Below are 20848 nucleotides of genomic sequence, written 5' to 3' on the forward strand. Positions count from 1 at the left end.
AAGAGCTTGAAGTCAGCATGCCCCAAATTGCATCCACCATCTTTGCTTCTTGCTTTATCTCAAATTAAGTATGGTTAAGAATGAACTCATTAATGGAGCATATTCTGAAACATGTTAAGATATATTCCTGTATGTGTCTGGTCTTCTCAAATAAAATCACCTTACTTATGCTCAAGAGCACATTGCTTAAGAAATCTTGCTCATGTTCTCATAATCCGTAATATTTCTTGGCTCTTTTGTTATTTATTGTCCATGCTTGCTTTGGCCTTATAACCCTCAACATGAGAACAAATCCCATTTCCTTATGAGAGGATTGACTAAGTGGGTAAGACCTACTTTGGATGTGGGCAGTCTGATCCCACAGACAGGGGATCTGACTGGAGGAAAATAGAAAAATATGGAGAAAGTGAGCTGGTGCAGGCATTTTCTTGTATCTTCTTAGCCATCATCATGAGAGCTCATCTCTGTCACCATACCCTCTTGTTATGATGGACAAAACCCCTCAAATTGGGAGGCAAGTAAGTCAATCCTTCCTCTATTATTTATTTCACATTGTGATGGTTAATTATGATTGCCAAGTTGTTTGGATTTGTAAATAATTGGGTAATTAGGAGAGCTCATTTGAAGATGTTTGTGAAAGCATTTCTAAAGACAACTGGATGAGGAGAAACTAACTTACTGACTGCAATGAGACCTTTATTCGTAGTAAGAAAGGAGAGTAGGAATTGAATCTCAGCTGGAGGAGTGAGTTAAGTTTTGTCTGTTTGGGAGTTGTGTGCCCCTGATTTAGTCCTGTATTCCCTGTGTGATTCTGGTCTACAACAATGTAAGCTTCTTCACTATGCTGACCTTTCCATGACAGAATCACCCTCTGACACTATAAACCACAATGAATAATTCCTCTTAAGTTGTTTCTCAGGTATTTCGGTTACAGTGACACAAGAAGTAATTCATACAGAAAACTGGAGACTTTTTCAGAAGTGGGGTCACTGTTGTAATTAAAACTGTGGCTCTCAGGTCTTGGAGGTCTTGCAGGAAGCATTTAGAAGAGTGTGAAGAGCATGCAAGAGAAAGCCTAGAACACTACAAGGGCAGCTAAATGGGTGATTCTCTTCAGGATGCAGAAGAGCAGGATGCTGAAAGGGATGTGGACATAAAGGCTATGGTCATAAAGTTTCAATGGAAATGAGGACTCTTGAGAATCCATGTTACCATGCTGTCAAAGAACTTTCCAATTTGCCAAAGCTCTGAGTTTTTGAGTGAAGCTGAATAGAAAAATAATGTCCTGATTGTTCTGGTGGAGTGTTGTGTGACACTCTCTCAGGGAGATATAAAGCAATGCACCCAAGAGAGGAAACTGAAGAAAGGCCAAACTATGGACACTGACACAGTCCAATTTAAACCACAAGTTTTATTGGAATTGCAGGAATATCAGGGAGGGGGGTAGTTCTTACAGTAAAGGTGACTCAGTACAGTAAACAAAGCCAGCCCCAGTGTGTGAACACGTGGGATACAAAGGCAAGACTATAGTGCTGAAGTAAGGCCTCTAAGGCTTGCAGGATATCAGAGTTACTTAGAAGTTTCTATGGAGTCACAGGACCTTAAGATCTTTCCTACCGAGTTTCAGTCTGCTCTGCTCCGATCCTTCATGGCTACTCTCCTGTGCCCCTCCTTGGATTGGGAATATATGCCTGTACTTTAATTAATTAATCAATTTGTTGAGGTTTGGTGTTGCTACATATTGTAATGCTAAACTCTGTACCTGAAGAAGGTCTAGTTGCCTATGAGTGAATTCTCAAATTTACAAGCTTTTGTTGTATAAACCTGTTCTGTAACTTAAAACTATTGGTTAAATGACATTGGAACAGCCATTTAATGGAAGGATAAGAGGTGGACAGGTTCTGAGTTATCTGGTAGGGGTAGGAGAGAGAGAGAGAGAGAGAGAGAGAGAGAGAGAGAGAGAGAGGAAAGAGGAGAGGGGAGAGAATGGAAGGACTAGAGAGAAAATGGTGTGGGAGAGAGGAGGAAGCCACCATGAGAGGTGGACACTGAGCACATAGCCAGGAGAAACAGCAAGTACTTGGGGGTGTGTCACTAGTGAAGTAGCCAGGTCAGCAGTTACAAAAGTAGATTAGGGGTTACCCCATAGTAATTGTGAAAGCCAAATAAAATACCATAGTCCGAGTTTCATTCGTTTGTAAGCAAGAAATACATTTAATTTAGCTCAAGCAAATAAATTAATTTTGTGTTGGAGATAGTGCTCATGTGTACTGCACTATGTGGGGGACTCCTGAGGACTTGTGGGACTGTGTTCTTTACTTCTACGATGGAGGCTCTGGAGACTGAATTCAGGCCAGCAGGCTTGGTAGGGTTTTATCAGCTGAACACATCTAAGTAGCCCTGTGACGAATTTTATAGGGGATTTCAGTCAAGAGTTAGCCTTAAATTCCAGAGGAAACTTTGGACTTGAATTTTTGATGCTATGAGAACTGTGAGGACTCAGAAGAAAATGAGTTTTGCAGTGAGATGGAAAACTTTTGGTGCCAGCAGTAGTTTAGGTGTGGTTGGATACCAGCTTGGTGAAGTGTGAAAACTATGGTGCTTAAAAGATTAACTAAGGTAGAAGACCCACTTTGTATCTGAGTGATAAATATAGGCCAGCAGCCTGGATGGAGTCAAAGGAAAGAAAATGTGCACAGAGCATCCTTGAATGCTACCATTGTGCGATGACATTGTGCTATGTTGTGGTTCTGGGAGATGTTGTATTGATTCTTTCAGATTTTCTACATAATTTACATGGCATTTGAAAGCAAGCCAGTTTCCCACTTCCATCACACCTCTGTAATGTCTACTCATGTATTTTAAAAATTGGACTGCTAGGCCATCTGTTCTGTGTCTAAGGAAGGTTTTCAATACTTCAGAGATTGTGCATTCTATATGTCCTTGCTTTGCTGAATAAAGGGAGGGAATCTTGTCTAAGTCTCTTTTATAAGGGCACTAATCATATCCCTTGAGTGCCAAGCTCCATAAATGAATTTGGGATATAGGAACACTAATATTAGCTGTATTATCTTTATTCCCATGGTATAGAAAACGGAGACATACTCAAATAAAGCTAATTGTCAACTTCATATAGTTAATCACTGATACAGAACAGGGTTTGAATTCAAGCAATTAAGTTTTGGAGTTCCTTGAAGACAGTGTGTGAGCCTGTTCATGTGTATAATATGCAGCATTACCTGAAACCTGTCTCTCTAAAGGGGAAAATAAGCCCCAATTTAGCATTTGCCAATATATAAATGTATATATGGCCACAATGTACTAAAATGATTCAGTCTCATTGAGTGAAATTAAGTTATCTTGGGTTGTCTGATATTTGTTTTACTAGAACTTTGGTTTTATTTTCAATCATCCTTAATTACAATGAATAGAACAAGTAAAGATGAATAATACTGGTTTTATTTAGGAATGGAAAGAAGTATTATGACATTTATGGTGCTCAAGGGTTTTGCACAAGTCAGAAAGAAATGAGATGGATTACAAGCAATTAGAAGGGATTTTGTTCTCCTAGATTTGTTCTAAGATCTGATTTTCTTAAAAAATATTATATGTCACCATTCACATTATAGAAATAAGATTTTAATTAGAGAAAACAAATGGACAAAAACATCTACTGTGCCACTCAGAAAGGTCACAAGTTTAAATCAAATGACCAATTCTTAATGCGGTATCCATGCATTGAAACCATAAATAACATCCTTCCCTTTAACTCAGAGGCAAATAGGTTGAACATAATAGCTCCCACTTCCATTATATCCATCCTGAATGTGGATTTTTTATCCTTTAAGTAGATGTGATTTTCTCAGGACTAAAATATGACTTTTACAAAACCTGGCTGACCCTTGGCTATATGAGAAAATATGTATCACACAGCATTTATTCATCACAGTTTATAGTTTTGGTGATTTTGTCACCTCATCTTTTAATTGTGTAAAATAGTTGAAAACCTACTGCATGATATGTGACATTTAATACTCAAGAAAACAAGTCACTTAAGAGTTTCTACAAAACCTGGGAATCCTAACCAAAACTTCCCCAGCAAAATGACATGAATGCATTGACTTACTTTCAGAATGGCAATCCAATTAAGATATATGTCACCCTAAACCACCAACCAAAGGGTACACATGGACAGACCTATGGCTTCAGCTGCCTATGCAGCAGAGAATGGGCCTTGTCAGGCATCAATGGGAGGAGAGGCCCTTGCTTCTGCTAAGGTTAGATCCTCCAGTGTAGTAGAATGCAAGGGAGGGAGTTAGGGGGTGGGTAGGTAGGTGTATGGGGGAGCACCCTCATGGAGTCAGGGGGTGGAGGAATGGGACAGGGGGTTTCTGGAGGGAAAACCAGGAAAGGATAACATTTGAAATGTAAATAAAGAAAAATTCCCACCATGCAACAAGGGCATGTGCTCCACTGTGTTCATAGCGGCCTCATTTGTGATAGCCAGAAGCTAGAAACAACCAGATTTCCCATGACAGAAGAATGGATACAGAAAATGTAGTTCATTTACCCAGTGGAATACTCCTCAGCAATTAAGAATGAGGACATCCTGAATTTTGCAGGCAAATTGATGGAACTAGAAAATGTCATCTTGAGTGAGGTAACTCAGACCCAAAAGGACATGCATGGTATGTTCTCACTAACAAGTAAGAACATTAGCCAAAACAAAAAAACAAAAAGAACAGAATACCCAGGATATAGTTCACAGAACTCAAAAAGGTCAACAAGCTGAAGGGCCCAAGTGAGGACCCCTCAATTCCACTTGGGAGGGAGAAGAAAGTAACCACAAGGAGGAGGAAGGGAAGGACAGGGGAAGGAAAGGAGATGGGGGTTGGGGGAGAGGGGAACATGATTTGGTATTGGGTGGGGGAAAAGGACTGAAGCCTTGAGGGTCAGCAGAAAGAATGGGAACAGGTGACATTGGGAGGAAGGAGGTTGGGAGGATCCTCTAGAATGTACCAGAAACCTGGGAAGTGAAAGACTCTCAGGACTCAAAGGGTGGGGGGGACCCTTGATGAAAGGCCCTATAGTGGGGAGAGGGAACTTATTGAATCTTCCTCAAGCTGTGAGGGATGGGGTTGCTATCCCACAGCCAAAGCTCTGACCCATAATTCTTCCTGTCTGAAAGAAATGCAGGGATAGAGATGGAGAAGAGCCTGAGGAAAAGAAGGTCCAGTGACAGGACAAAAGTGGGAGGCCCCAATACCTGACACCATTACTGAAGCTATGTGGCATTCACAAAAAGGAACCTACTATGACTGCCCTCCAAAAGACCCAACAAACAGCTGAGAGTCAGATGCAGATATGTGCACTCAACCAATGATCAGAAGCTGCTGACTCCTCTGGTTGAATTAGGGAAAAGATGGAGGAAGCTAAGGAGGAGGGCAACCCTGTAGGAGGACCAGCAGTCTCAATTAACCTGGACCCCTTGAGATCTCTCAGACACTGGATCACCAACCAGGCAGCATACACCAGCTGAGATGAGGCCTCCAACACATATACAGCAGAGGACTCTTGGGTCTGGGTTCAGTCAGGAAAATGTCATCTGCAAGTGTCCCAACACTTTTTAAATCAATTTTCTATCAGCATCTTCTAGGTACCTTTGTCTATCAGGAAAACCCTTTCATTTTGAGGATTTAAATACTCTTACTATTTTAGTAATATCCACAGAGCTCCTTCACTGATGGATGTATTTTATGCATTAGTCAGGATAGTCTATACTGGATCATAATTTTTGTTCACTGGGTACCGTCGCAGATGTCTGCTCATTATAGATATTCAGGGTATAGGCAGTGGAGAGCAGTAAGTGGTGTGTTGTCATGCTTGAAAAAATATAAAAGAACTATTCCAATGAATCAAAATAAAGGTCTTGAAATTATCAAAATTGTTATGAGTTTGCTGTTGACAGTGCAAAACAAACAAAGCACTTGAGTATAGAGTTCACCTAAATCTTCTGGGAAAATAATCTAGGTATTTCTTTCTGCTGACACTGATCAGTTCCTTTATAAAAGTATTGTTATTAATGTGGGCTAAAATTACTTAGTATTTCAGGGAATTTAAGCATTGTTATTAAACTGGGTTCAAATTTAAGTCCAGCAAACTCTGGGCTGGTAGAGAATATTTAAAAATGGCTGCCCAAAAATTTTGATAGGCAGGATGGCCTGAGAACATATACATGAGTTATTTTCAACAGGTAACCAACAGTAAGTATCAAGTTGTATATATTATAAAACAAAACAGTCTTAGCTCAATACCACATTCTGCCTCTCTGCAAGGAATGCCTGGGAGGAAGAACAAAGTGTGACTCAAGGGTCCACAGTCTGTCTTCTCCATTGCTGGATCAGAAAGGAAAAAATAGTGGGGTCTGGGAGAAATACTGTGCCACCTATGTACCGGTGAGAGTCATGAACACGGGTGGGGTTGGGGTGTGTTCAACTGGTCTACCTTTCCCTCAGAGCACCTAGACACCAGGTAGAGAGAGCAGGCAGAGCCTAAACAAGCAAAATCCACAGAACATGGTCTGAATGGGAGCTAGAGTATACCAGAGGGACAAGGGGAGAGAAGGCCTTCCTCAGGTTTAGGCGCAGCTCTTTAGGAGGAAGGCCTTCTCCAAATCAGTCCTTAATCAAGGAACTCTGTGACGATCTTTGCTTGTTCATACTGGTTTATTTGATGGTGGGTGTAAATGCATACACGTTATTTCAGGTGAATCAGGGATAAAATACCTTTTGTGGGAACAAATGCCCAGGAAGGGACACTTATTGGCTGAAAGTATGGCTATCTAGATACCTCAGTAGAATGGAGAAGAATTCCAGGTGTTATGTTAAATGACCCAGTGTTCACAGCCTTTAATGTGGTGTCCTGGGTATGTGTTTCAGAGCAGGTAGAAGCAGGTAGAGAATGGCTTCACTTCTGCTATTCCCAACTCTGAGCTTCTCTTACCACTTCTTATGCCTATCTAGTTGCACATGCCCTACATATTAAGGTTTGACAACAATATAATGCATTCAATTTATCAATAATTGCAGATTAATGCAGTGATGATTTTGAATTAAGTGATAATGTTGAGACTTTAGACATACAGTGTATTTGTACTTATTAGGCATGGGTTGGTGATATGGGAATTTGGAAAGTAATGCCAACCTAGACAGCACACTTACTGATATTTTCTAACTGCAGTCCTAAATGATTTTCAAAATAATCAATACTGAGTATTGGCTGCCCACAGATCAGAGACTTCTGTGTATCAATAATAATCACCTACTCAGTGCTCCATCAAAGAGCAATCCAAAGAAAACCAATTAAACATTTGTCAGCTTTTCATAATGTATAGAATAAAACTATATATTTTAATGGCATCTGTCCTGCTTTGAGGTCTTAGAGAACATCCGGTAAAAGCTAATGATCAGTTTTAGGAGACAACACTGTAACTTCTGAAATTCAATTACGTCTTCTCTGCTGAGATACTGTTACTGCTTCTCTGGGGCCTGGCCGGCTTGTGTCTTCTTAGGACTCAGATACAGATGTTTTATTTCCTATGGCATTATGAAAATAAAACCCCAGAGAAGTAGTTTCTCATCGCATTGATCGGAAATTCAAATAGCACTTAAAAAATATACATCATATATGTATGCATATTCATTCTCAGGAGGTAAACAGGCCTTAAATAAAAATAAATGAAGAAGGATGTAGATACAGAAACAACACTACAGCATATTTATTTTTGCACTTAATTTACACAAGAACTTGAAATAATTGAGGATCACTCCATGTCAGTGAGCAACCTTCCCGCCGTCACGTCTTTCCTCTTTAAATACATATGTTGACAGACAAGAGAGATTACATGCAGTCTACTTTTTCTTCAATCGCCTGATTGTGTAGAGAGTTATAAACCATGAAACTAAATTGAGTAAATGTTGGAAGTCTGTTGCAAGCAGCACCTTGAGCCAAAAGAGACAGGTCAGGGTTATAAGGGGCATTTATTCAGAAACAATAAACATAACATTTACTAGGCATTGCTGAGGCATGTTGTGCTGCATGTGTGTGTGTGTGTGCGTGTGTGTGTGCGTGCGTGAGTGTGTGTGCGTGTGTGCGTGTGTGTGTGTGTGTGTGTGTGCGTGTGTGTGTGTGTGTGTGTGTGTGTGTGTATCCCTTCATGCCTTAGTAATAATTAAGGAAAAAGAGGAAGAAAAGGTAATTACAGCTGTTTAAGAATGATTTTATATGACTAAATGCTTGCTTGCATGTATGTATGTTCATTGACTGTATCCCTGGTGTCAAGGACGTCAGGAGGCAGACGTTCTGGAGCTGCAGTACAGATGCTTGTGTGCCACCGTATGGGTAGTGGGAACCTAATATGCATGTGTAAGCTCTGTATAAGAACAAGTGCTCCTCATGAGAGGAACAGACCTAGTCCCCCCACAACATATGTGTAATAAACGTGTAGCTTGATCTTCATATGGGACCCATAACAGCAGGAGCAGGGGCTGTCTAGAACTCTGTTGCCTGTCTCTGTTACCCGAACTGGTCTGTTTCTCTATCCTCAATAGAAGAAGATGCAGCTAGTCCTACTGCTGCTTGACATGCCAAGGCAGGACGATAACCATGGGAGAAAGCAAGGCAGGACGATAACCATGGGAGAAAGCAAGGCAGGACGATAACCATGGGAGAAAGCAAGGCAGGACGATAACCATGGGAGAAAGCAAGGCAGGACGATAACCATGGGAGAAAGCAAGGCAGGACGATAACCATGGGAGAAAGCAAGGCAGGACGATAACCATGGGAGAAAGCAAGGGAGGGTGGAGGGGGAAGAGGTGAGAGGGAGGCACTGGGAGGAGAGGAAGGAGGGTAGCTTCGATCAGGATGTAGTGTTAATAAATTAACCAATTAATGGAAAAAAATGGAGCGAGTGCTCTTAACTTCTGAACCATTTCTCCAACCCTTAATCAATTCCCTTGAACATCAAAGAGCTGATGCCTGCCCCCATACACTTGCTATCACTGCTAGTATTTTATCCTTTCAATCCCATTCTTAGAAAAAAAATCACAATTTTTTTCTCCTAGCTACTAGAACATTCTGTTCTCTTACTCTAAACCCTTCCCATATCATTGCTTCCTTTCCCCTTGCAAGTTCACTCTTATGAAAAGCAAGAAGAGTTATTAGTCAATATGCTTTCTCTCTGAGTTTAGTTTCTGTTCATACCTGCAGGGGGAGAGGTCCTTCTGTCATGACTTTATTAGAAGTAGTCAACTTTTAATTCATATAGTTAGATAATTAGTATCTTCCCACCCTGCTAAATGTAAATTTGAGCCTTCTGTGGCTTATCTGTTAAGAGGGAATCATTAAACTGCCTTATTTGATACATAAAGCACCCCCCTAATAACTTTGCTTGACTTTTATGTCTTAGAACTTAAAAAGAATTAGGCATTCTTCAAACAGGCTCTTCAATACAAAAGTGTGGGAAGTAAAAGATCAAAGAACAGCAGCGAGCAGTCTAGCCTAATAAGCTCTATTGATCAGTAAGCTGTGTGTATCCTCCCTCCGAAGGTTCAGGGATGGGAATCCGCAGAGGTTGACCTTCTACACTTTGCGGCTGGAATTGGCTCAAAAGGAAGAAACAGAACAGAAGACATGGCACAAGCAGTGTCAGAATAATTCAGCTGCCATCCAGTTTACTCACTAGCAAGTGTCTGTTCTTCAGAGCACCAAGAAGACTCAAATGACCGAGATGTTTAATGCATGACAAAGAAGTAACAGGGATTAACTTATCCCCACTATCTCTAACCAGTAAAAGCATGTGACTATATCTGCCTAGCAACATGTCCTCCGGCCCACACTAAACTTTTAGAATGAATGCAAGCCATAAGGGTTGCAGCAGAATTCGACTCCCAGCAGCCAAACAGAATAGCATTTTAGGTCTATATTTCAAAGCTGTAGTGGAATTGACAGATCATCACCTGACATGCACTCAGAACCTACCTAACTTTTATAGACTCCCTTTTCATACAGAATATAGTGTAGAACGTGCTTGGATAGAAGTATCTTTTAGGGTCACTTGTAAATTCACTCAAATAAAAACACATCTAACTTACCATAACTTCCTGTCACATTGGCACATATAACAGCTCCAAAGAATTTTGGATAATATTTCTGAATTCTTGAAATCACTTTTTGGCAAGCTCTGGCTGGATCATCTCCTCCTCTCATATATTCTACAGCTTGGTAGCTAACATAAACAGAGGAGACAGCTTAATATCAGAGAACAGAATAAACAGTAACTCCACATTAAGCCTACTGTTGAAATCAGAAAATCAGAAACAACTGTATTTCCACATCTAGCCTAGTACCTATAAATGGATACAAGTCAGTAATTCCCATCCTGCCTCAGTACTTAGGCAAGCAAACCCTGCTACAAGGTTGTCTACTCAAGTCATCCACCAGTATTTTCAGATGGAGACTACTTTAGCTTCGGCCAAGTACCTGTTACGTTGGTAATAACTGCCAAAAGTCACAAACAGAGGTTATATTTGCATAAAGAAAAGCTATAATCCCAGGGGAAATTGTACTTGTGTAGTTATTAATTGCACTGTGGCTGACTCCAGTCTCTACTCTTCAGTCATCTCACTGTGACCTTGTATCCACTCCATAAACAGAACATAAGCATTCTCTTCTGTAAACAGGGTAAGACACGTTTCACATCACAGGATAAAGATGACTCAAGTGAAGGATCACATGCTAACTGGCAAAACCAAACCAAACCAAACAGCAACAAAAATCAAAAATAAACAGATAAAAATCAACAAAAACAACAACAAAGAAAGAGAGACTTCATGAAACTCTCTCTTGCACATGAATTTGGACAACATACTATAAATATCCTATCTGTCCTGGCATTACTTGTGTTTTCCAAGGACCTCAAAAATATACAAGGTAAGAAGAAATCCCACCTTGGCAGAAATCTCAGGAGTGTGTCACCATCTCCAGTGGCCGCAGCTGCTCCAGCCATGTCATCAGCATAGGCTCCAGCTCCAGGGATTGGTGAGTCTCCTACACGACTTTGTGAATAGACAACATAAAAATTTAGGATAGGAAACCAAATGTAAACTAAATTATGCTGTTAACTTCCAAAGTTGGGGGCTGTTCCTGCACAGCCACTGGCTACTGTTTTAAGTCAATTTTTCACCAGAATGCATTTTTTTGTTTTTCAATTAAGGTTTACAAAGAACAATGTAACCTTTGACTTTGTTTTCATATAGATTTTCACTGTCACAAAACTGAACTCTTGGAAACAGATTAAAACACTGCTTTCCTGACAGCGGAGAGAGGGTGGATGAGAGAAAAAGAAACTACTTAAAACTGAAGGATAAGATCTAGAGATCTAGAGATCTGCTGTACACATGAGATTACATTTAATGATACATATTGGATGTAAAATCTGTTAAGAGGAGAGAGCATGTCAGACAATATGTAAGCTAAATAGCTTGGCTGAACTATTTCTCATGTTTTTCTATATATGAAAATATCATGCTGTATTCCATAAATACATATACTTTTACTTAGCAATTAAAATTTTTAGTAAAAACTTTGTCATCAGTTCATCATGTCAGCTCACATAGATTTAGACTTCTCTGTTCACACATTTCTCAATCTCTGGTGATCCTAAACAGTTTTAAGGATTTCTTTACACGGCTTCTTACACAACGTGCTAAATTTATCCTAGTTTCCTCTTTTAATAAACCTATTTAATGCTTTTCTTACAAGGCAACAACAACAAAAACAACAAAAGAAACCTACAGTTTCTCAATCCTGGGTTCCTCTTAACATCCACTATTGCCACAAGCTATTGCTATTCTATAAACACTGAGAGTATACACTCATGCGCGCACACACACGCACGCGCACATACACACATGCGCGCGCGCACACACACACACACACACACACACACACACACACACGCTCCAGCTTCTCTTCCAGCCACCAGAAGCCATTGGCTTGGAGCGTGGATTACTTGTATACACTAGGACCACTGGCTGCATGCTGCATGTCCCCTTCAGTCCTGTGTAGTCAGGTCCCAGCCTCAATTCCCACTTTGCAGGCATCATTTACTACTCAGGTTACACAGATTAACTCAACACTCCTAAACTCTGGAGCACCCAGCAGCAATGCTTGCTCTGGCCATTAACATATGCTATGATGTTTTCTTCCACATTTATCAGCCAGGTTAGGATTTGACTTTATTACATCCTGCACAAGTCTTGGGATACATTGTCTTACATTTAATACACATTTTAGAAAGCTGTTCTTGGAGAAACACTAACCCAGGTATTTTGAATTTTAAACCATTTGTAGATGTGCCAGCAGCAGTATGTCCCGTCTTATGGATTACAACCATGCCTAGAGATTAAAAAAACAAAACGATGTGAGTACCCAATGTATCCCTTAAATATATCCACACAATGGATCAGCTGATGACTGCTATGCTGTGAGGGTTTGGGTTCCCTCAGTTATATCTTCATAAGGTGATGGATTTACGAGGGGACTGTGGGCAGGTGGGATGGTTATTAGGGGCAGTACCCTAATTAGTGGAATTGATACAAGAAACCCCAGAGATGAGGTTGGGGATTTAGCTCAGCAGTAGAGCGCTTGCCCAGCGAGCGCAAGGCCCTGGGTTCGGTCCCCAGCTCCAAAAAAAAAAAAAAGAAAAAAAAAAAGAAACCCCAGAGAACTACATATACCACCTATGAGTCAGAAAATGGGACTGCAGCAGACAATGAATCCTCCACTGTCTGCATCTTGGAACTTTCCACATTTAAACCTGTGAGAAATAAATTCTGTTGCTTATAAATCATCTAGTCTATGGTAGTGTGTTTTTATATGGTGACTCCATTAAGAAAATAAAGTATATTCTGTTATTAATTATATGTACAAGAACAGGAAAAATTAAGAATACTTAAAACTGTCTCAGTGATATTATACTATAAATGTTAATGACCTGATTTCATAGTATTATTAGACAAAAGATCAAAAACAAAAAAAAAAAACACCCCTCATATTCTTAATAGTCAAATCTACCAGTTACTTTCAGTAAGTTTTCAAGGGCAATTTTCAATAAAATCATTTATTTTGATTAAGAAACTAGGCATTATTGCTTAGAAAAATGACTGCAGGTCATTTTATATAGCAAATTACATAAAATAACCAAAGTATTCAATATTAATGATTTGATAACATTTTTTTTTTCCTTTTTCCGGAGCTGGCAACTGAACCCAGGGCCTTGCGCTCGCTAGGCAAGCGCTCTACCGCTGAGCTAAATCCCCAACCCCGATTTGATAACATTTTAATAGTCACTTGATTTGGTGTTTTATGTAAGTAATTACAAAACTGTATATAGATGCTAAGATAAAATGACTAATATATGTATATTTACATTTATATATATGTGTCGTATGTATATATACACATAGATGAATTTGTTTTTAAGGTTTATTATATATGTATTTATGTGTATGTACATATAATGAGAGCGACATATACGTAGCAATGTGGTATCTACTTGGCAGTTAAAATAATGAGAGCAGGCTAACTCCTGGCATATGAGTAAAAATGAATATGAGCTATGGAAGGTCATTAAGTAAAATAATCAATAAAACTGCATAAAAAGTGAATTACCAATAGTATCATGACTGTGGATATCCACTTCTTTGTGGGCACGGTTATTCTGCTCTAAGAAATCAGGTGGTTTGTAGGGTCCACAGTATTTTGAAGGATCTGGTATAACGTTCTGTAAACAAGATTCCAGATTTTTGGTTAAAAAGGTTGTTTGAGAAATGGGCAAAATACTTGTGTATGATTGCTAGTCACTAGAAGAAACCTGAATGACATCAGTAACTCAAAAGTTAGCTTAATGTTATGTGAAAATGGATGGTCCTAAACATTATATTTTGTGGAGAAAGAGCATGTGCAAGGACTACATTGTTGGAGGCCATTTTTACGTACATAAATCCTCAGAACAATGGTAGGTATAGTTTTTAGAAATCATATGTTCATCTCGAAGAAGTACCTAACCTGACCTGTACATGTCAGAATATGGTTCCCAGATGAAAAATTGTGAGATTTCAAGTAAAGTCTGTTTTAAAAGCAAGCTGATTTTTAATCTTGATTTATAAAGCATCAACCTTTGACACAGAGACATGGCATTGTCAGCTGCCACCTTTATACTTGAGAAATACTCACTCAAGTTATAACGAAACAAAACAATACTGTGTGCAGAATGTCAGGTTTTAAGTAAGTTGTTAAGTTTGTGTTGGGTACCACCCAATTAGCTTCACGGAACCTGTGCGCCATAAGCTGGACCCCTCTGGCTGCAGCCATTCTGAATGGTAATATAAGATCCTGTTAAACGCTAAAAATACAGGAATATACCAATAAACGTAGGCTGCTTGAACAGACTGGTATTAAGACAAAAATTCGTTTCTTTTTAAAGACGAGGTGAGGTTTCTCTGTGTAGGCCTGGCTGTTCCGGAACTAGCTCTGAAGACCAGTCTGGCCTGAAACTCAAGAGATCTGCCTGCCTCTGCCTCCCAGCTGCTGAGATTAAAGGCATGCACCACCAGACCCCTAGGCCAAGAAAAGAACTTTACACAGGCTGAGCACCCTTGTCTGAATACCTTGGCTTACTACCAATTTTTATAGGTGCATGATGAGATAGTTCACAGATGGACCCAAGTCTAAGCACACAATCACCTATGTTCATATCTCTATGATATGTACACAACTGTACAGGCTTTCAGTTGCATCTGTGCTTTGACTGTAATGCATGAAGTAGCATGGTCTTTCACACTTGTGCCTGTGACACCAAGTTGGTGCTGAAAGCATTTTGGAACTTCAGACTTTTCCTTTAGGGCTGCTCATCCTACTCACACACCCCGTAAGATCCGGTACAAGGTTTGCGGTTAGCTGTTTTGTGAAGAATGAGCTATACCTTGGTAATTAGGATTAAAGGAAGAAAGCGATTAGAGACTAAGGTAGTCCATGGAAGTCTGGCACAACCAAACTCATTTATGCTAAAATCCCTACTCAAGAAAAATGACCCCACCAATGACAAACTAGATACTGAACTGTCTTCTAGTCAAGATATGGGCAATATATTGGATATATTTCACATGGATAACAGCTAAGAAATATTCTACACTGTTGATTTCATTCCAAGAAAATGTAAGTAAAACAATGTTGAAGGAGTCAGTTCAATTCTTCATAGCAAACCTTAAATTTACATATTACTGCCAGAGAACAGGAGTTGTTAACCTCAGAGCCCAAGAGGGGTGCATGAAAAATGGGCACACCCAGAGTCACGTACAACACTGGTTCTAATAAGTGGCAGGGACGCTAATCAACACAGGAAACAGATAGCCAAAGGGATCACAGAGCATTTTCAAGAAACTGTCTTTTTAAAGTTGAATTTATACATACTCTCCAATAATTTGGCTGGCAGTTTCGAGAAAGCCAATCTGAATGAAGAGCTCTTGAGGTATTGGTAGATAAGTCCTCACTGGTAAACCCCATACTTACAGCAAACTTGGTGGCTGGAGAAGAAAGGGGAAAGTGTAAGTCCATGCATTGTTTTCTAAGCAGGATACATGTACTAGAGGTACTCTGGGTCAGCTGCCACTCACATGGGGCAGGAAAACATCTGAGGACGGAAGTACATAGGCTTCCAAAGGAATTTTTGGACATAAACAGTATTAAGGGGGTAGTTTCTAGATTTTTAGCTTCCTGTGTCTCTCCCATGACTGATCCATTGGAGACCTTTGAATTGTGTATCTCTATGTCTTGCCCATGACTGATCCCCCGGAAACCTTTGAGTTGTGTATACATTTCCTTTATTGCCTCACTTTCACATCTTTTTCTTCTACTTTAAAGAATTGTATCCTTTCAGAGCAGACATCTCTCATCCACACAGAATTCTATTGCTTTAATTAGAGTGAAAAGAAGCAGACACACAAATGCATTCCAAACACCATGAGCCATCCTTTTCAGGTAGTCTGCAATTCTGTACCAAGCTTATTAAGGTTGCTTCATAAATATATTATAAATATCATAAGGTATATATATTCATTTTGCATATATAATTTCTTTTGCAATGGAACCTGGAAAGGACTTAAGTGACCATCACTGAAATCTCCTTTTGGTACTACTGTCGCCTATAAACAGTGTCCCCTGGGTCTTGTATGTGTAGAAATGCAACACAGGAAGGGAACCGATGAGAACCATACTTCAGTAGCAGCAATCACTCAGTGACAGATAATCATGTACTGCTTACAATGTGGTCTTAAAGACAAAGCAAGATTTAAAAGTAACCTATACAGTTACTGTTTTACTATGAAATAAAACAGCAGCGATTTGAACTTAGGTCTCCTTTGTTCTCTATATCACAGTGAGTTCCTTCCTTCTCTTTCTTTCTTTCTTTCTTTCTTTCTTTCTTTCTTTCTTTCTTTCTTTCTTCCTTTCTTCCTTCCTTCCTTTCTTTCTTTCTTTCTTCCTTTCTTTCTTTCTTTCTCTCTCTCTCTCTCAGTAACAATAGACAAAAAGACTGGGACAGCATTTCGGTGTGGTTTGTAAATACCTGAGTCCCCCACTAAAAGCGTGTGCGTGGTATGCTCCAAGACTTTCCGAGCCACTCCAATAGCATTTTTAATTCTTCTAAGGCCTCCCACTGCTCCCACATCCATAGCAGTGCTGGAAGGCAAGAATGTGGAAGAGTTACCAAGGCATTTTCTGTTGGTACTTGAACAGAAAAATTGCATTTCTCCAAGCAGCAATATGTAAGGCTAAACTGCATTTCAACATGGAAGTGAAAACCACCCGTAAAGTTCATGGATTCCCACAGCCCAAACTGAAGAATGAAAAGTCAATTTAGTATATATCCCTACACATTATTTTACACATAGCTTTTACAGAGGCCTTAAGGGTGAGGTCACCGAAACCACAGCACTTGCAGATGGCAATAAATACCTGGGTCAGAGGAACAGTTCTGTTATCTCAGGGTTCTCGTCAGCCAAAGCTATGTAAGCACTGACTTTTCTGTCATCCTGAGTATCTGGATGACCTTTCAGCCTTATTTGCTTTTCCTGTTAACTCTTTGTGTTGGAAGGGAGAAGTCCCCTAAGTCAGGGGTTCTGAGCCATGCTCACATTCATGCATCCTTCCTTCCTGCTCCGATCATGAGCTAACCTGACAGGAAAACACAAATGGAAGTCCTGAAGAGCATCCTTACCCATCCATGATCATGGCATCCAGGGTGGTTTCCCCAACTTCATCAGGACTTCCTCCAAAGCCTACAGTACCACCACATTGCTCCTTTTCACACATAGCACAGCCCTTCTCCACCGCATCCAGGGCAGAACCTCCAGACACTAATGTCCACCACGCTGTTAAATCCCAACAGTGCTGATTTATAGTCATGTATTTCTCATTGTCAAATGCAACAAGCCAAGAACAGTTTGAGATTTCTATTTACGTTACTCTTCCCTAAGATTTAAACTACTAAGTTGAAGTTTTAACAAGTTATTTTACCAAATGGGACAAAAGCACAGCAAGGAAATTAGAATGAGAGAGACAAAATTATATGACTAGTTACTATAAAGAATTCAAAGACATTGATTGTTAATGGAAAGTGAATATTAAAAAAAAAAACTTACCAGTAACTGTTTTTCTCTGTGTGGCAAATATGTCGCCTCTAAGAGAGATAACTGAAACTATTGGGAGACAGTTGCACTTTAAAGTATTTTCAATTACAGCCTAACATTTCTTCATTACTGTTTTTCTCATTTTGTGAGACAGGGTCTTGCTACCTAGCCTGGGCCCAAATGAAAATCCATGTACAGCCTAGGCATGTCTACAAGTCTGGGTTTTCCTACCATGGCTACTTGAGAGATGAAATTACAGGCAAATGTCTGTCACTCATTAGACTACTAAAAGATGCACAATTCACACTCTCATTGAGAACAAGTATCACTGCAAGTCTCAGCAGATTATTACAATAGCAAATGACTTCATGTGGGTGAATTAATCTCATCTTCATGCAGCTTTTGACATATTTTATAATTATAATTCTCACTTTCAAAAGAAATGAATAGACACGAAATAAGTAATCATTTTAAGACCACACAGTGGTCCAGCAGTTGCCCAGTTTTGAAAAGTCATTTCTCTAAGATGTCCACATTTCTTGTTCGTGTTTTGTGGTGTTCTTTGGGTATTGAGAGGGTAGGTCTTGAAAGGATAGTTGTTTTACTTGTAATTCCTTAAAGGTTTGATTTAAGAAGTGCCCCCCCCCCCCTTACTGATACAGATGGGGATGCTTGCAGCTAACCATCAGACTGAGCATGGGGACCCCAATGGAGGAGTTAGAGAAAGCCCCAAAGGAGGATAGGAAGGGAAACATCAACCAACCAGACCTACCAGAGCTCCCAGGGACTAAACTACCAACCAATGAGTACACATGGAGGGACCCGTGGCTCCAGCATCAATAGGAAGAGAAGTCCTTGGTCCTATGAAGGCTTGTTTTCCCAGGAATGCCAGGGTGGTGAGGTAGGAGTAGGTGGGTGGGAAGGGTAGCATCCTCATACAAGCAGAGGGAAAGGGCATGGGGTGGGGCGGGAAAGGGCATAACTTTTGAAATGTAAATACACAAGATATCCAATAAAAAAAACTGTCTCTCCCCACTTCAATACTGGCAACATAACAGAACTGTACTGTCCACATAATGGTGGACTTTCTTTGTTTTGTTCTTGTTGGGGTCTCTTTCTCTGATTTCTCACTTTCTCTGACTCCTATGCATCTCCTATAACATACAGATTTTCCTGCTCTGGATTCTGGATCCAACTGTGTCCACAAACATTTAATGTGATAGAAGCCTCAAATGTGACGAGGTTGGGGGCTATAAGGTACAATCCTAAGACACTCTAATGATAATTTTAATGCATATGTGACAAGGAAAGCGTGACACACGTTAATCAAATATATGTATCGATAGGAAATTATTGTTTCCTAAACTGGAATTCAGAAGATACTGGAGAAACAGGAAGGAATCTTTCACAAGAAGCGTAGTATGGGAGAAAACAGAAAAGTTCATGGCAAAAGACAAAAAGTAAGGCAGGTGACCCTGTAGAAGTAAAGCAGAGACCCAAGTGTTAGATCAGTCAACATGGTGCTGGAAGCAACAAAATGACCAGATCCTAAATGCACCAGTGGTAGGGAGGATGGAGAGGGTCAGGTAAGGGCAGAGATGCAGGAAGAAGGCTGAAAGGAGGACCAGCTTCTGCAGCTGGATCCCTTTGCAGCTCTAGTAAAGCCAAAGGCTGAGTGCAGCTTCCTGCACAGAGGAGCTCTCACAGCGCAGCAACCCACCCCGGGCTGCCGCTCCGCACCTGCTTCGGTGGCATTCTTAAAAGGCCAAGTGTTGACGACCAGGGGTAGAGGGTTGGAGCCCCGCACCAGGGGTATACCCAGAACGAGCGGCAGGAGAAGAAAAGGGAGATTCCACTTCCGCGCCATAGCAGAGAGCCCGCCGAGCAGCGTGAGAAAAGTCCCGCCCGACCGCGCACCCAGCAGACCAGCGCGAGAAAGGTCTCGGCCAGCTCAGACTCCGGAAAACTCGTGATTCCCTGTGGTCTGGTCCTCAACTTCATCAACTCTCGCGAGATGAGACCCTTTGTAGGCCTCTGAGAGTTTTTATTTGTTTTTTATTTTTTTGTTATTGTTTTTTTTTTTTTTTTTTTAACTGATACTGTGATTCTTTAATGCTCTGGTCTGTCGGTCTGGTCTGTCGAGCTCTTTTCAGTTCTTTTTGAAAAATACATATTTACTATTATTTCTTTTAGTGTTTAGCCCGTTTTTAAAGGGAGATTCACCTTACTGGAAATGAATATGAAATTATACTACCCTAGTTGCTTGACGCTTGAAACCTCAAATAACTGAGAAGATAGTATTTGAGTTTTATATATTTGCCATCTTAACTGTAAATTAAAGGTAGACAGTCAGCCAGATCTAAAATCTACCCTGGACTTCCTTAAAATTATAAAATGACTATGGAGTATAGGTGAAGAGCTCTTACTTAGGACCAAGTTCTTTTGAGACATTTTCAATACATACTTTACGTCATTTTTTCACCACGGGGTTTTGTAGGACGTCCTTTAGTTACAAATCCCTGAGCTGGAAGGAAAGGACACGCTGGGCAAACAGAAACATACCCTGTACACTGCCCACTGAAGTGCAGATTCCTTGCCTCCAGCCAAGAAGGCTAATTCCATTCTTTTCTGAAGGTATTTTATTTTATCTCTATGCCTGGCACCATTAAGTACTAAATAAATGTTTGAATAAAAGGAGAAATGGGAGCTTTACATGCTTGGTACCGGCTGCTCGTTTTGATAATTCAGTTGCTGCGCAGATGTGTGAGCATGGACCAGTAATCCCATTGGGACTCTGGGATGCTTGTCCACGTAGCAGAAGGAAGACATAATTTTAAAGAGCATCTATAAATCTATCTAGACTAGTAAAATATGAACTAGGTGGGAGTTGTGAGGCTTAGAAACTCTTCAAAGTTCTTATTGCATGGAAACTGAATCTGCAATTTAAACAGCATAAGATATCCTAGAATTATCCCCAGGTAGGGAAGTGCCATTAAAAAGTTAGGTGTAATTAAAAAGAAATGACACATGATCCTTCTATGGGGTTTTGGAGGAGGACCAAACTATTTGTGCTGTACTAATGAGCACAAAGCTCGTGTTAG

General features: G+C 40.2%; 1 protein-coding gene across 6 annotated transcripts in view; it reads right to left on the reverse strand.

The window, feature by feature from the left end:
• The window catches only part of Aga (aspartylglucosaminidase), a 58323-nt gene extending 38588 nt beyond the window's left edge, over window positions 1–19735 (reverse strand). For 2 of the 6 annotated variants that reach the window (XR_010058288.1, XM_063275263.1), the window contains exons 1-8: window positions 19488–19735; window positions 17336–17489; window positions 16685–16797; window positions 15532–15644; window positions 13732–13843; window positions 12381–12456; window positions 11007–11114; window positions 10152–10285 (exon numbers count right to left, since the gene is read on the reverse strand). Coding sequence is in view for 5 of the 6 variants with exons in the window: in XM_063275263.1 (XP_063131333.1) it covers window positions 10152–10285; window positions 11007–11114; window positions 12381–12456; window positions 13732–13843; window positions 15532–15644; window positions 16685–16797; window positions 17336–17489; window positions 19488–19614 (937 nt within the window). In the remaining variant the exon portion in view is untranslated. Of the gene's footprint in view, window positions 1–7749; window positions 8001–10151; window positions 10286–11006; window positions 11115–12380; window positions 12457–13731; window positions 13844–15531; window positions 15645–16684; window positions 16798–17073; window positions 17293–17335; window positions 17490–17759; window positions 17817–19487 lie in introns of those variants that run through there. The other 4 variants (XM_006253111.5, XM_039094424.2, NM_001031641.1 and 1 more) reach the window with 4 other exon arrangements.
• Window positions 19736–20848: the final 1113 nt, after the last annotated feature.

Source organism: Rattus norvegicus, chromosome 16 (genome assembly GCF_036323735.1).
Source record: "Rattus norvegicus strain BN/NHsdMcwi chromosome 16, GRCr8, whole genome shotgun sequence".
Classification (NCBI taxonomy): Eukaryota; Metazoa; Chordata; class Mammalia; order Rodentia; family Muridae; genus Rattus; species Rattus norvegicus.